At 43.9% G+C, this 14,493-nt stretch overlaps 1 protein-coding gene across 3 annotated transcripts in view; it reads left to right on the top strand.

Moving 5' to 3' along the window:
• The window catches only part of CORO2A (coronin 2A), a 215,869-nt gene that overhangs the window by 182,506 nt on the left and 18,870 nt on the right, over nucleotides 1-14,493 (top strand). For all 3 annotated transcript variants that reach the window (XM_069766896.1, XM_069766902.1, XM_069766888.1), the window contains 2 exons: nucleotides 13,192-13,304; nucleotides 13,526-13,616. In XM_069766896.1, coding sequence (XP_069622997.1) covers nucleotides 13,192-13,304; nucleotides 13,526-13,616 — 204 coding nt within the window. The remainder of the gene's footprint in view (nucleotides 1-13,191; nucleotides 13,305-13,525; nucleotides 13,617-14,493) is intronic.

The following is a 14,493-nucleotide window of genomic DNA, read 5'->3' as shown; positions in this document are numbered from 1 at the left end:
ACCTGGTGGTTAAGAGCACACGGAATGACCTGATAGTTACTGATAATAAAGGACGAGCTCTGGGACGTGGGAACTCTGCTGACCGCAATCCCTAAACCTATCAACCACACTAGAAATAGCTGTGGATTGCGCCTAACGCTCCCTATGCAACTCGGCACAGCCTAAGAAACTAGCTAGCCCTGAAGATAGAAAAATAAAGCCTACCTTGCCTCAGAGAAATTCCCCAAAGGAAAAGGCAGCCCCCCACATATAATGACTGTGAGTAAAGATGAAAATACAAACACAGAGATGAAATAGATTTAGCAAAGTGAGGCCTGACTTACTGAACAGACCGAGGATAGGAAAGGTTACTTTGCGGTCAGCACAAAAACCTACAAAAAGACCACGCAGAGGGCGCAAAAAGACCCTCCGCACCGACTCACGGAGCGGAGGCGCTCCCTCTGCGTCCCAGAGCTTCCAGCAAGCAAAACAACAAATTAAATAGCAAGCTGGACAGAAAAATAGCAAACCAAAGAAATACAAGCTGGAACTTAGCTTCTGATGAGAAGACAGGTCACAAGAACGATCCAGGAGTGAACTAGACCAATACTGGAACATTGACAGGTGGCCTGGAGCAAAGATCTAAGTGGAGTTAAATAGAGCAGCAGCTAACGAATTAACCTCGTCACCTGTGAAAGGAAACTCAGAAACACCCACCAGAGGAAGTCCATGGACAGAACCAGCCGAAGTACCATTCATGACCACAGGAGGGAATTCACAACAGTACCCCCCCCTTGAGGAGGGGTCACCGAACCCTCACAAGAGCCCCCAGGCTGACCAGGATGAGCCAAATGAAAGGCACAAACCAGATCGGCAGCATGAACATCAGAGGCAAAAACCCAGGAATTATCTTCCTAACCATAACCCTTCCACTTGACCAGGTACTGGAGTTTCCGTCTCGAAACACGAGAATCCACAATCTTCTCCACCACATACTCCAACTCCCCCTCAACTAACACTGGGGCAGGAGGATCAACGGATGGAACCACAGGCGCCACGTATCTCCGCAATAACGACCTATGGAACACATTATGGATGGCAAAAGAAGCAGGAAGGGCCAAACGAAATGACACAGGATTGATAACCTCAGAAATCTTATACGGACCAATGAAACGAGGCTTAAACTTAGGAGAGGAAACCTTCATAGGAACATAACGAGACGACAACCAAACCAAATCCCCAACACGAAGTCGGGGACCCACACAGCGCCGGCGGTTAGCGAAACGTTGAGCCTTCTCCTGGGACAATGTCAAATTGTCCACCACATGAGTCCAAATCTGCTGCAACCTATCCACCACAGTATCTACACCAGGACAGTCTGAAGACTCAACCTGCCCTGAAGAGAAACGAGGATGGAAGCTAGAACTGCAGAAAAATGGCGAAACCAAAGTAGCCGAGCTGGCCCGATTATTAAGGGCGAACTCAGCCAACGGCAAAAAGGACACCCAATCATCCTGATCAGCAGAAACAAATCATCTCAGATATGTTTCCAAAGTTTGATTAGTTCGTTCGGTTTGGCCATTTGTCTGAGGATGGAAAGCCGAGGAAAATACAAATCAATGCCCATCCTAGCACAAAAGGATCGCCAAAACCTTGAAACAAACTGGGAACCTCTGTCAGAAACGATGTTCTCCGGGATACCATGTAAACGAACCACATGCTGGAAAAATAATGGCACCAAATCAGAGGAGGAAGGCAATTTAGACAAAGGTACCAAATGGACCATCTTAGAGAAGCGATCACAAACCACCCAAATGACCGACATCTTTTGAGAGACGGGAAGATCTGAAATAAAATCCATAGAGATATGTGTCCAAGGCCTCTTCGGGACCGGCAAGGGCAAAAGCAACCCACTGGCACGAGAACAGCAGGGCTTAGCCCGAGCACAAATCCCACAGGACTGCACAAAAGTACGCACATCTCGCGACAGAGATGGCCACCAAAAGGATCTAGCCACTAACTCTCTGGTACCAAAGATTCCAGGATGACCAGCCAACACCGAACAATGAACCTCAGAGATAACTTTATTCGTCCACCTATCAGGGACAAACAGTTTCTCCGCTGGGCAACGATCAGGTTTATTAGCCTGAAATTTTTGCAGCACCCGCCGCAAATCAGGGGAGATAGCAGACACAATTACTCCCTCTTTGAGGATACCCGCTGGCTCAGATACACCCGGAGAGTCGGGCACAAAACTCCTAGACAGAGCATCCGCCTTCACATTTTTAGAGCCCGGAAGGTATGAAATCACAAAGTCAAAACGGGCAAAAAACAACGACCAACGAGCTTGTCTAGGATTCAACCGCTTGGCGGACTCGAGATAAGTCAAGTTCTTATGATCAGTCAAGACCACCACGCGATGCTTAGCTCCTTCAAGCCAATGACGCTACTCCTCGAATGCCCACTTCATGGCCAGCAACTCTCGATTGCCCACATCATAATTTCGCTCAGCAGGCGAAAATTTACTGGAAAAGAGAGCGCATGGTTTCATCACCGAGCAATCAGAACCTCTCTGTGACAAAACAGCCCCTGCTCCAATCTCAGAAGCATCAACCTCGACCTGGAACGGAAGCGAAACATCAGGTTGACACAACACAGGGGCAGAAGAAAAACGACGCTTCAACTCTTGAAAAGCTTCCACAGCAGCAGAAGACCAATTGACCACATCAGCACCTTTCTTGGTCAAATCGGTCAATGGTTTAGCAATACTAGAAAAATTGCAGATGAAGCAACGATAAAAATTAGCAAAGCCCAGGAACTTTTGCAGACTTTTCAGAGATGTCGGCTGAGTCCAATTATGGATGGCTTGGACCTTAACAGGGTCCATCTCGATAGTAGAAGGGGAAAAGATGAACCCCAAAAATGAAACCTTCTGAACACCAAAGAGACACTTTGATCCCTTCACAAACAAAGAATTAGCACGCAGGACCTGAAACACCATTCTGACCTGCTTCACATGAGACTCCCAGTCATCCGAGAAGATCAAAATGTCATCTAAGTACACAATCAGGAATTTATCCAGGTACTCTCGGAAGATGTCATGCATAAAGGACTGAAACACTGATGGAGCATTGGCAAGTCCGAATGGCATTACTAGATACTCAAAATGGCCCTCGGGCGTATTAAATGCAGTTTTCCACTCATCGCCTCGCTTAATACGCACAAGATTATACGCACCACGAAGATCTATCTTGGTGAACCAACTAGCCCCCTTAATCCCAGCAAACAAATCAGATAACAATGGCAAGGGGTACTGAAATTTAACCGTGATCTTATTTAGAAGGCGGTAGTCTATACAAGGTCTCAGTGAACCATCCTTCTTGGCTACAAAAAAGAACCCTGCTCCTAATGGCGACGATGACGGGCGAATATGCCCCTTCTCCAAAGACTCCTTCACATAACTCCGCATAGCGGCGTGCTCAGGCACAGATAAATTAAACAGTCGACCTTTTGGGAATTTACTACCAGGAATCAAATCGATAGCACAATCACAATCCCTATGCGGAGGTAGGGTATCGGACTTGGGCTCATCAAATAAATCCCGGTAATCAGACAAGAACTCAGGAACCTCAGAAGGGGTGGATGACGAAATAGTCAGAAATGGGACATCACCATGTACCCCCTGACAACCCCAGCTGGACACAGACATGGATTTCCAATCTAATACTGGATTATGGACTTGTAGCCATGGCAACCCCAACACGACCACATCATGCAGATTATGCAACACCAGAAAGCGAATAACCTCCTGATGTGCAGGAGCCATGCACATGGTCAGCTGGGTCCAGTACTGAGGCTTATTCTTGGCCAAAGGCGTAGCATCAATTCCTCTCAAAGGAATAGGACACTGCAAGGGCTCCAAGAAAAACCCACAACGCCTAGCATACTCCAAGTCCATCAAATTCAGAGCAGCGCCTGAGTCCACAAATGCCATGACAGAATACGATGACAAAGAGCAGATCAAGGTAACAGACAGAAGAAATTTTGACTGTACCGTACCAATGGTGGCAGACCTAGCGAACCGCTTAGTGCGCTTAGGACAATCAGAGATAGCATGAGTGGAATCACCACAGTAGAAACACAGCCCATTCAGACGTCTGTGCTCTTGCCGTTCAACTCTGGTCAAAGTCCTATCGCACTGCATAGGCTCAGGTTTAAGCTCAGGTAATACCGCCAAATGGTGCACAGATTTACGCTCGCGCAAGCGTCGACCGATCTGAATGGCCAAAGACATAGACTCATTCAGACCAGCAGGCATAGGAAATCCCACCATGACATCCTTAAGGGCTTCAGAGAGACCTTTTCTGAAAATAGCTGCGAGCGCACCTTCATTCCACTGAGTGAGTACGGACCACTTTCTAAATTTCTGACAATATACCTCTACTTCATCCTGACCCTGACACAGAGCCAGCAAATTCTTCTCTGCCTGATCCACAGAATTAGGCTCATCGTACAGCAATCCGAGCGCCAGGAAAAACGCATCGATATTACTTAATGCAGGATCTCCTGACGCAAGATAAAATGCCCAGTCCTGAGGGTCGCCACGCAAAAAAGAAATAACGATCCTAACTTGTTGAACTGGGTCACCAGAGGAGCGAGGTTTCAAAGCCAAAAATAGTTTACAATTATTTTTGAAACTCAGAAATTTAGTTCTATCTCCAAAAAACAAATCAGGAATAGGAATTCTCGGTTCTAACATAGAATTCTGAACCACAAAGTCTTGAATACTCTGTACTCTTGCCGTGAGCTGATCCACACATGAAGACAGACCTTTTATGTCCATTGCTACACCTGTGCCCTGAACCACCCAAATGTCTAGGGGAAAAAAAAGGCAAAACACAGTGCAAAGAAAAAAAAAATGGTCTCAGAACTTCTTTTTTCCCTCTATTGAGAATCATTAGCACTTTTGGCCTCCAGTACTGTTATGAAAGGTAATTCAGTACCACAATGGACATAGAGGTCAGCGCACAAACAGTAAGCTGGCAATAACCCAAAAAACAAGAACGAGCTCTGAGACGTGGGAACTCTGTTGACCGCACTCCCTAATCCTCTCCAACCACACTAAAGGCAGCCGTGGATTGCGCCTAACGCTCCCTATGTAACTCGGCACGGCCTGAGAAACTAGCTAGCCTGAAGATAGAAAAATAGCCTACCTTGCCTCAGAGAAATACCCCAAAGGAAAAGGCAGCCCCCACATATAATGACTGTGAGTTAAGATGAAAAGACAAACGTAGAGATGAAATAGATTTAGCAAAGTGAGGCCCGACTTTCTAAACAGAGCGAGGATAGGAAAGATAACTTTGCGGTCAGCACAAAACCCTACAAAAACCACGCAAAGGGGGCAAAAAGACCCTCCGTACCGAACTAATGGCACGGAGGTACACCCTCTGCGTCCCAGAGCTTCCAGCAAGCAGGAAAAAACAAATATACAAGCTGGACAGAAAAAAACAGCAAACAAAATAGCAAAGTGGAACTTAGCTATGCAGAGCAGCAGGCCATAGGAAGGATCCAGGAGGAAACAGGTCCAATACTAGAACATTGACTGGAGGCCAGGATCAAAGCACTAGGTGGAGTTAAATAGAGCAGCACCTAACGACTTCACCACATCACCTGAGGAAGGAAACTCAGAAGCCGCAGTACCACTTTCCTCCACCAACGGAAGCTCACAAAGAGAATCAGCCGAAGTACCACTTGTGACCACAGGAGGGAGCTCTGCCACAGAATTCACAACATTCAGAGAGACCCTTTCTGAAGATTGCTGCCAGGGCACATTCATTCCACTGAGTGAGCACAGACCACTTTCTAAACTTCTGACAATATATCTCCGCTTCATCCTGACCCTGACACAGAGCCAGCAAGATTTTCTCTGCCTGATCCACTGAATTAGGTTAGTCATAAAGCAATCCAAGCGCCAGGAAAAACACATCAACATCACACAATGCCGGATCTCCTGGCGCAAGGGAAAATGCCCAGTCTTGAGGGTCACCACGTAACAAAGAAATAATGATCTTTACTTGTTGAACAGGGTCACCTGAGGAGCGAGGTTTCAAGGCAAGAAACAATTTACAATTATTTTTGAAATTCAAGAACTTAGATCTATCACCAAAAAACAAATCAGGAATAGGAATCCTAGGCTCTGACATCGGATTCTGAACCACAAAATCTTGAATGTTTTGTATCCTTGTAGTGAGATTATCCATCCAAGAGGACAGACCTTGAATGTCCATGTTTACACCAGTGTCCTGAACCACCCAGAGGTAAAGGGGAAAATTGAGACAAAACACAGTGCAAAGAAAAAAAAATGGTCTCAGAACTTCTCTTATCCCTCTATTGAGATGCATTAGTACTTTGGGCCACCTGTACTGTTATGACCTGGTGGTCAGGACAATAATGGACCTGGTGGTTAAGAGCACACGGAATGACCTGATAGTTACTGATAATAAAGGACGAGCTCTGGGACGTGGGAACTCTGTTGACCGCAATCCCTAAACCTATCAACCACACTAGAAATAGCCGTGGATTGCGCCTAACGCTCCCTATGCAACTCGGCACAGCCTAAGAAACTAGCTAGCCCTGAAGATAGAAAAATAAAGCCTACCTTGCCTCAGAGAAATTCCCCAAAGGAAAAGGCAGCCCCCCACATATAATGACTGTGAGTAAAGATGAAAATACAAACACAGAGATGAAATAGATTTAGCAAAGTGAGGCCCGACTTACTGAACAGACCGAGGATAGGAAAGGTTACTTTGCGGTCAGCACAAAAACCTACAAAAAGACCACGCAGAGGGCGCAAAAAGACCTTCCGCACCGACTCACGGTGCGGAGGCGCTCCCTCTGCGTCCCAGAGCTTCCAGCAAGCAAAACAACAAATTAAATAGCAAGCTGGACAGAAAAATAGCAAACCAAAGAAATACAAGCTGGAACTTAGCTTCTGATGAGAAGACAGGTCACAAGAACGATCCAGGAGTGAACTAGACCAATACTGGAACATTGACAGGTGGCCTGGAGCAAAGATCTAAGTGGAGTTAAATAGAGCAGCAGCTAACGAATTAACCTCGTCACCTGTGAAAGGAAACTCAGAAACACCCACCAGAGGAAGTCCATGGACAGAACCAGCCGAAGTACCATTCATGACCACAGGAGGGAGCCCGACAACAGAATTCACAACAGGGGGCTGTCGCAAAAGTAAAAGCAACCGTAAGACCAGCCAGAGATCCAGAGACTCCAACAAGGAACAGCCCTGTGACTCGATCCAGCCTCCAAATGAGTGATCTTTGAGAAAGTTCAACTTGTTACTGGGACCCCCCTTGTTTTTGTTATTTGTCCAAATAGGAAAGGTCTAGGAAAGCTGATGCAAAACATAAAAATTAAGAATTATGGTTGAAATGCTGGTCAGGGGATGTGCAGTAAAAAACTAAATTATGCTGTATTCCCTGTGAAGGAGAATTCCTCTTTGTTCAAGCATTAGATGACATCCTAGAAAAAGTAGGGGATAAAAGGAAAGGGTTCCCCAGTTTTCCAATACCCAGTTACAAGGGAAGGTTCTTTTGGAAGAAAAGATAGATCAAAAGGAAAACAAGGGAAATAGAAGATAAGAAGAGGTAGAATCCCAGATTTATGTTTGAGGGTCCCTCCTCAGAGGGAAGAAAAACTTCCCAGTGATGCCATCATCCAGGGAGGGGTGGGGGATTCTTTCCTTTCTCTCTGCCTGAAAGAGAGTTTCATCCAGCGGCTGGATACTAGACATAATACAGGACAACCTGAAACTGGAATTTCATTAGATCGCTCAAGTATAGCTAATAATAACATCTGCCAGGAGATCACGCAAAGTACAGTCGGCATTGGAAATGGAGGTTCTGAATCCAGTCCAGAAGAAAGACGGAACTTTCAGGATTTCAGGATCATTATCAAATTAAGGAGGCTAAACAGATTTTAAAGGGAACCTGTCACCCCGAAAATCGCGGGTGAGGTAAGCCCACCGGCATCAGGGGCTTATCTACAGCATTCTGTAATGCTGTAGATAAGCCCCCGATGTTACCTGAAAGAGGAGAAAAAGACGTTAGATTATACTCACCCAGGGGCGGTCCCGCTGCTGGTCGGGTCGGATGGGCGTCTCTGGTCCGCTGCGGCACCTCCCATCTTCATTCCAAGACGTCCTGTTCTGATCTTCGGCTCCGGCGCAGGCGTACTTTGTCTGCCCTGTTGAGGGCAGAGCAAAGTACTGCAGTGCGCAGGCGTCGGGCCTCTCGGACCTTTCCGGCGCCTGCGCACTGCAGTACATTGTTCTGCCCTTAACAGGGCAGACAAAGTACGCCTGCGCCGGAGCCGTGGCTGAAGATCAGAAGAGGACGTCTTGGAATGAAGATGGGAGGCGCCGCAGCGGACCAGAGACACCCATCCAACCGGACCAGCGGCGGGACCGCCCCTGGGTGAGTATAATCTAAGGTGAGTATAATCTAACGTCTTTTTCTCCTCTTTCAGGTAACATCGGGGGCTTATCTACAGCATTAGAGAATGCTGTAGATAAACCCCTGATGCCGGTGGGCTTACATCCATGATTCGTCCAAGGAGGATCTGAAGCGAAGGGGGAATCAGCTGTCTCCAAAGACGCGCAATCAGGCATCTGGCCGCCGTAAGGATATGTTGCAATAATCTATTGGAAAGTTTGCCCATACCCGGCGCCCCGTGACCCAGGAGAAGCACTATCGGGTTTAGTTCTATGTCTGCATGCAATACCTTATCGATGAGGGACTTAACCTGACCCCAAAAGGGCACAATTTTTGGGCATGACCAAAATATGTGGACAAGAGACCCAGTGCTTCCCCCACATCTCCAACAGGAGGGAGGGATAGAGGGATTCAGTCCATGCAGAAACTCTGGAGTGTGATACCAGTGCATTAGTATCTTATAGATATTTTCTCTGTAGAGAGTACACACTGATGATTTTGCGGCATTCCTCCAAATGACAGACCACTCTCGGGGAGAAATACGCCGCTCCAAGGCGGCCTCCCCTGGATGATTTTTGATTGTAGGAAGGTCAGTAGAGCACTGCAACACCCAGCTTCTAAAAGTCATAATTACGCAGAGTTGGGATGTTGTTGAATATGGAAAAGTCAAAATTAAGACCATTAAGGGTTCAGACCTTTCTGGGTCACATACTGGACTTAACATGTCAAATGCGCTTTCTTCCATAGGAGAAGAAACACAAATCAATGTCTTCAGCTTGTAGTAATAAGGAACCATGACCTCAAGCATCCCCACAGTATTATGGGCCCAGCTCCATTCCCGGCAACTACAGTGGGAAGTGTTGAGGGCAAGAGTGACCAATAGGGCGTTTGGAAGATAGGATGAATATTTCCTCGACAACGATGGATTCTCTGTTGTGGTGATTAGACATAGATTTTCTATCATCAGAAGTTCCACGGGTACATCTAATAACCAATGTTATAACAACAGATGCAAGCATGACTGGATGCAGGGCAGATCTAAGAGAGTGTGTAGGCCAGGTTGTGTGGATAAACCAGGAGGAAAAGAAGTCATCCAACATGAGGGATTTGTTAGCTGTGAGGAAGGCATTAGAAAAGTTTCTCCCTGTCCTTTAGGGCCGTAATATTCATTCACTGTCAGACAATCGACTGGTGGCCTCATATATAAACCATCAAGGGGGAACAAGATCTTGCTCCTTGATGGAGATAACTGGCGCCATTTTTCATATAGCAGAACAACACCTCTCTTCCCTGAGAGCGTTAAACATAAAGGCAAGGGAAAATGACAAGGCAGATTTCCTGAGTTGGAATCAGTTAAGACAGGAAGAATTGTCCCTAAACCCTGCAATTTTCCACCAGATTATAAGTCTGTGGGGAGTCCTAGAAATAGACTTGTTCGCCAACAGGGGGAACAGAAAAATGGACAGGTTCTGCTTTCTAAACCCAAGGGAAATGCTGTATGCGGTAGACATCTTTCAATTATCATGGGGCTCTGGCCTAATCTATGCCTTTCCTCCCTTAGTGATGATACCTTCGGAATTGGGGAAGATCTGGAAAGGGTAATATTAATAGCCCTGTTCAAGTTCAAAAGACCTTGGTTTTCATGGATGAGGCAAATGTCCATTTCAGATCCTTAGGTCTTGCTGGAGATTCCGAATCTACTCTCTCAGGGCCCACTCCCTATCACTCCCAGGTTTCAGGTCTCAATTTAACAGCCTGGATTTTGATAGGTCACTGTTAAGGGTATGTGCACACGTCAGGATTTTATGCAGAAATTTCCTGAACAAAACCGGAGATTTTCTGTATAAAATCCGCTGGCGGTTTTTGCGCAGATTTTTCACGTTTTTTTCCCGAAGCTTACCAATGCATTAAATAGCGGGAAATCTGTGAAAAATTAATGATCATGCTGCGTATTTTTCCGCAATGCGTTTTTATCGTGGAAAAATATGCAGCATGTGCACAAAATTGCGTAATGCATTCAAAATGATGGGATGCTTAATGTATGCGTTTTTTATGCGTTTTGCCACGGAAAACTGCCGAAAAATCCGGAGCGGGTGCACATATCCTAACAGGGAAAGAGTTTCCCAGCATTTAATATCTACCCTTCTGAAACGCAGGAAACCTCCAACCACTAGGATACATGGTAGAACATGAAAGAAATTTCTAACTAGCTCAGGGGAGAAACTTGCAACTATATATATAATTTTCTTGGCCGAATGACTGTTATTGATGAGCTGGATGATGCAGTTTCTCTTTTCTTGGGAAAACTTGAACCAGTGACCTTTCAATTAGGAATCAACCTATTAACACACTGAACTATTAGGGAATGTGAGAACAGGTGGTGATTTGTATTATACAGGAAGAAAAAGATTTGCAGTATCTGACAATATGACCTGGGCCGGCACAGGCATAGCATCTTTTATTTCCAGATTGCTATTTCACGACCAAATGGACTTTTCCTGGAAAAGAACAGCTATGCCTCTTTGCATAGATCGTCCCAAACGATCGTCCCAAACGCCTAAAGATTAGTGTCTTACAAAGCAAACAGAAAAAATGTTAAAAATCTGTAGAAAAAAAATAAACTTCAAACTAAGGTTCACTGTTTTTAGTTGTATTCTGTATTAAACACTTCATTGTGTACGTCCGTTATCTGTCCATGCTTCTCCGCCTGTCATAGTTCACACAACAATACTCTTTATCCGATTGAAAATGCACAGAAAACTAAAGAACATTAAAAGGTTCTCTGCTAAAGATTTTGTCTTGTGTATAGCTCAGAATGATATGCTGCGTCATCCATCTGAACTACCAGCACTTTGAACGAACAGAATAGCACAACACCAAACCGTACAATGCTGTCTGTCCATGTCCCTCTGGCCTGATCAGTTCACAGACGATGACCACAGAGCAAAACACAGAAAAACAAAATCTCAACAGTGGGCCTGGCTGGCCATTAAGTAATAGAACAAGTTTTCCCTCCAAAATATTAGTTATTAAAGGGGGAAGACTTCTACACCTCTTGGGGTCCGGTATTAGTTAACGTCGAATTTGACTAATAATAATAAATAACAAGTATTAGTGATGCCTTAACATTATCTGTTCCTTATAGTATATACTAACTGAGACAAAACCGTGTATCAGTAAAGAATATTTATTATACACACATAAGTCTACAGTCTATTACATACATATATATTTTGCTACCCAAGCTGGCGACTATAAATATATATATATACACTTATATTGGTACTACAACACTAATACAGTAATAGCAAACCAGTACCACACATTCAAACACACGATTACCTAATAACATTTTCCACCCATGTTTCCTATGTAGTGCAATATAATTTTCTGGTCTGTCGGGCTCAGCCAATCTTTTTTTTTTAAAAAGTACCCGAACCTGGACCCCAACCAAATGAATGGGGGCCCGAACATCCTGCGTTTCCCACACTGTCATCTGTGTGACAGAGTTTGAAGCAGCATCTCTGACCTGCGGTAACATTACACGTTACCGCAAATCACAGCGCTGAGGTTGCCATGATGTAAGATGGATGACAGCATGTGCTCTATCCCAGCAGCTGTGATTGGCAATAAAAAAAAGCATACCGCCGATCAGGCGTCGGCTGATGGGAGTACTACTACTCTCATCAACGTACAAATACCCAAATAGAGACGGTCAACAGTAATACTCACTTCCAATGTAATAAACCAAAAGAACGAAGGGAAGCAAATACGCGTGAAAAAAGTATAAAAGTAATGAAAACTTTATTGATACAATTATGCACACATAAAAACACTATTAAAAACGGAGAAGTAACACTAAGTGAACACAGCACCAGGGATGCAAAGTAGTCCCTACAACAGGGGTAAAAATACTAACACGCAAAGTAATGGCTCTCTGAAACAATGGAACACTTGCGGGTATAGGTACTAACTAATACAGGGACGAAGGTAAGTCCTGAATCTGATCAAAGATATTGGTGCTGACAATAGATAGTGTTTATATAAACATACCACAGCCTAGTGGAGACATTGCAAAAATAGAGATAGAATTTTGCAGTCACCATATATGTAAAATAAGATCAGCCTACCCTAGACACTAATAACTTGCATAGACAGGTCACATGAGAATAGCAGAGCACAAGAGTATACGGTATATTGAATGTTACCTGGTGGTGGGCGGTGACAAAACCTCAACGCGCGTTTCGCGTCAGCTTCTTCGAGGAATATTTTATCAAAGAAATCTGTTTCTTTCTCCTCCTGCACTGATCTTTCATTCTCAAAATTCTCAATTGAGGAATAATATTTGTCTTCAGTGAACACAAACGTTCCTATTGCGAAGATGGGAGATGGCAGCTGGTGCTAATAAAATTCTATGGAGAGGACAAGAGGATAAGGGAAACAGACACAGACATTCTGCTGCAAGTTCTCCTGAAATATTAGTTACACTGTAAATCCCAGATGCAATTAAGCTGCATTTCACTGTGGCTCTGGATAGCACGATGATGGCAATACATTAAATAATACCTTACATCATAGTACATGACATGCCATATATTGAAACAATATTCTCGAGTGCATTCAGTGCTTCAATAGGAAAACTCAATTGTATTCTGTTTATGTAAAAATGTACGTGTTGATATAACGAGATCCTTTTATTTTATAGGTGTTTTGCCAAAAAGGGGTGTTGATGTCTCCTCGTGCGAAGTGTTTAGATTTTACAAACTGGTTACAATTAAAGGACTTATAGAACCTGTATCAATGATTGTGCCTAGGAGGGTAAGAGCAATTTTTCTTTTTGTTACTTTAATAGACCACAAAGACAGACATGATTTTTTTATCTGCACGATACTTTGTATACATTGCCAGTTCCTTATTTCCCCTTAGACATATATTGCTTTCTTGTTATCCCAGAATCCCCACAATCAAAAATCATGGTATTCTATCACACATACTAATGTGGCTGTTAATTCTGCATCCCTTTCTTTTGTGCCTTGCAGTCAGAATCGTACCAGGAGGACATTTACCCAATGACAGCTGGAACCCAGCCAGCCCTTACTGCACATGAGTGGCTGAGAGGAATTAATAGAGGTCAGACAGGGATATCTTGAGACATTGCTTTTGCTGTTATCGAAGCACTTACTTGATTTCATGTTTCTTTTTTTTTTACTTTCTTCTTAAAATGCCTGAAGGAAAGTTTGCCCCTCTGTGCATTTATTAGAAGGAATATGCAACCAAGTGCATGTATGAAACTGGTCTGGTCTTTGAAATCTAGATGTAGCTCAAATTCTAGAAAGTACTTGTAAATGGAATGGAATTAAGCTGTGAGGAAAGCTTTAGTGCCATAATCTTTAATATTTAAGTACGTCTTCAGCCAGTGAACATCTACATCAAGCATCGAAAGCAGCTGCCTGATGCTGGAGTGCTGTTTCTATCCCCCCTTTAGAGCCCAAATCAGACTATACTCTGTAATAATTTATAAGTATACTTCCTTACCAGGCCTTTCATGTTTGGACATCCGAAACTAGTGAAAGGCCACACTGCACACAATACACATAGCTTTCATAGGCAAATAGCTACACATAAGTATCTGTTCACATCTTATTTAGTTGTTTTTAAACAAAAAAACTAACTAATAAAAAATGCTAATACTGTGTATACATTAGAGGCCAATAAAATACTTGTCTGTCCTTAGCACATAAAGTAATAAATGCACACATGTTGCAGGGATGCAAAATGCAGACACAATCAGAATGACATGAAAACCAAGAACAACAAAAAACTCCGAAAACAAAAAGGTCGGTAAAACAGAATATGGTGAAAATATCAAAACCTTTAAATATACAAGTGGGTATGTGGTGGCTGAAAGAGACAGATATACACACATGGTTAAAATTACATATAAAAAGAAGAATCATAAAAATACATAACGTGCAAGATATAGGTAAATATATGTGATAAACATTTG

This window comes from Ranitomeya imitator, chromosome 1, assembly GCF_032444005.1.
Source record: "Ranitomeya imitator isolate aRanImi1 chromosome 1, aRanImi1.pri, whole genome shotgun sequence".
Classification (NCBI taxonomy): Eukaryota; Metazoa; Chordata; class Amphibia; order Anura; family Dendrobatidae; genus Ranitomeya; species Ranitomeya imitator.
This window is presented reverse-complemented; position numbering and strand designations above follow the sequence as displayed.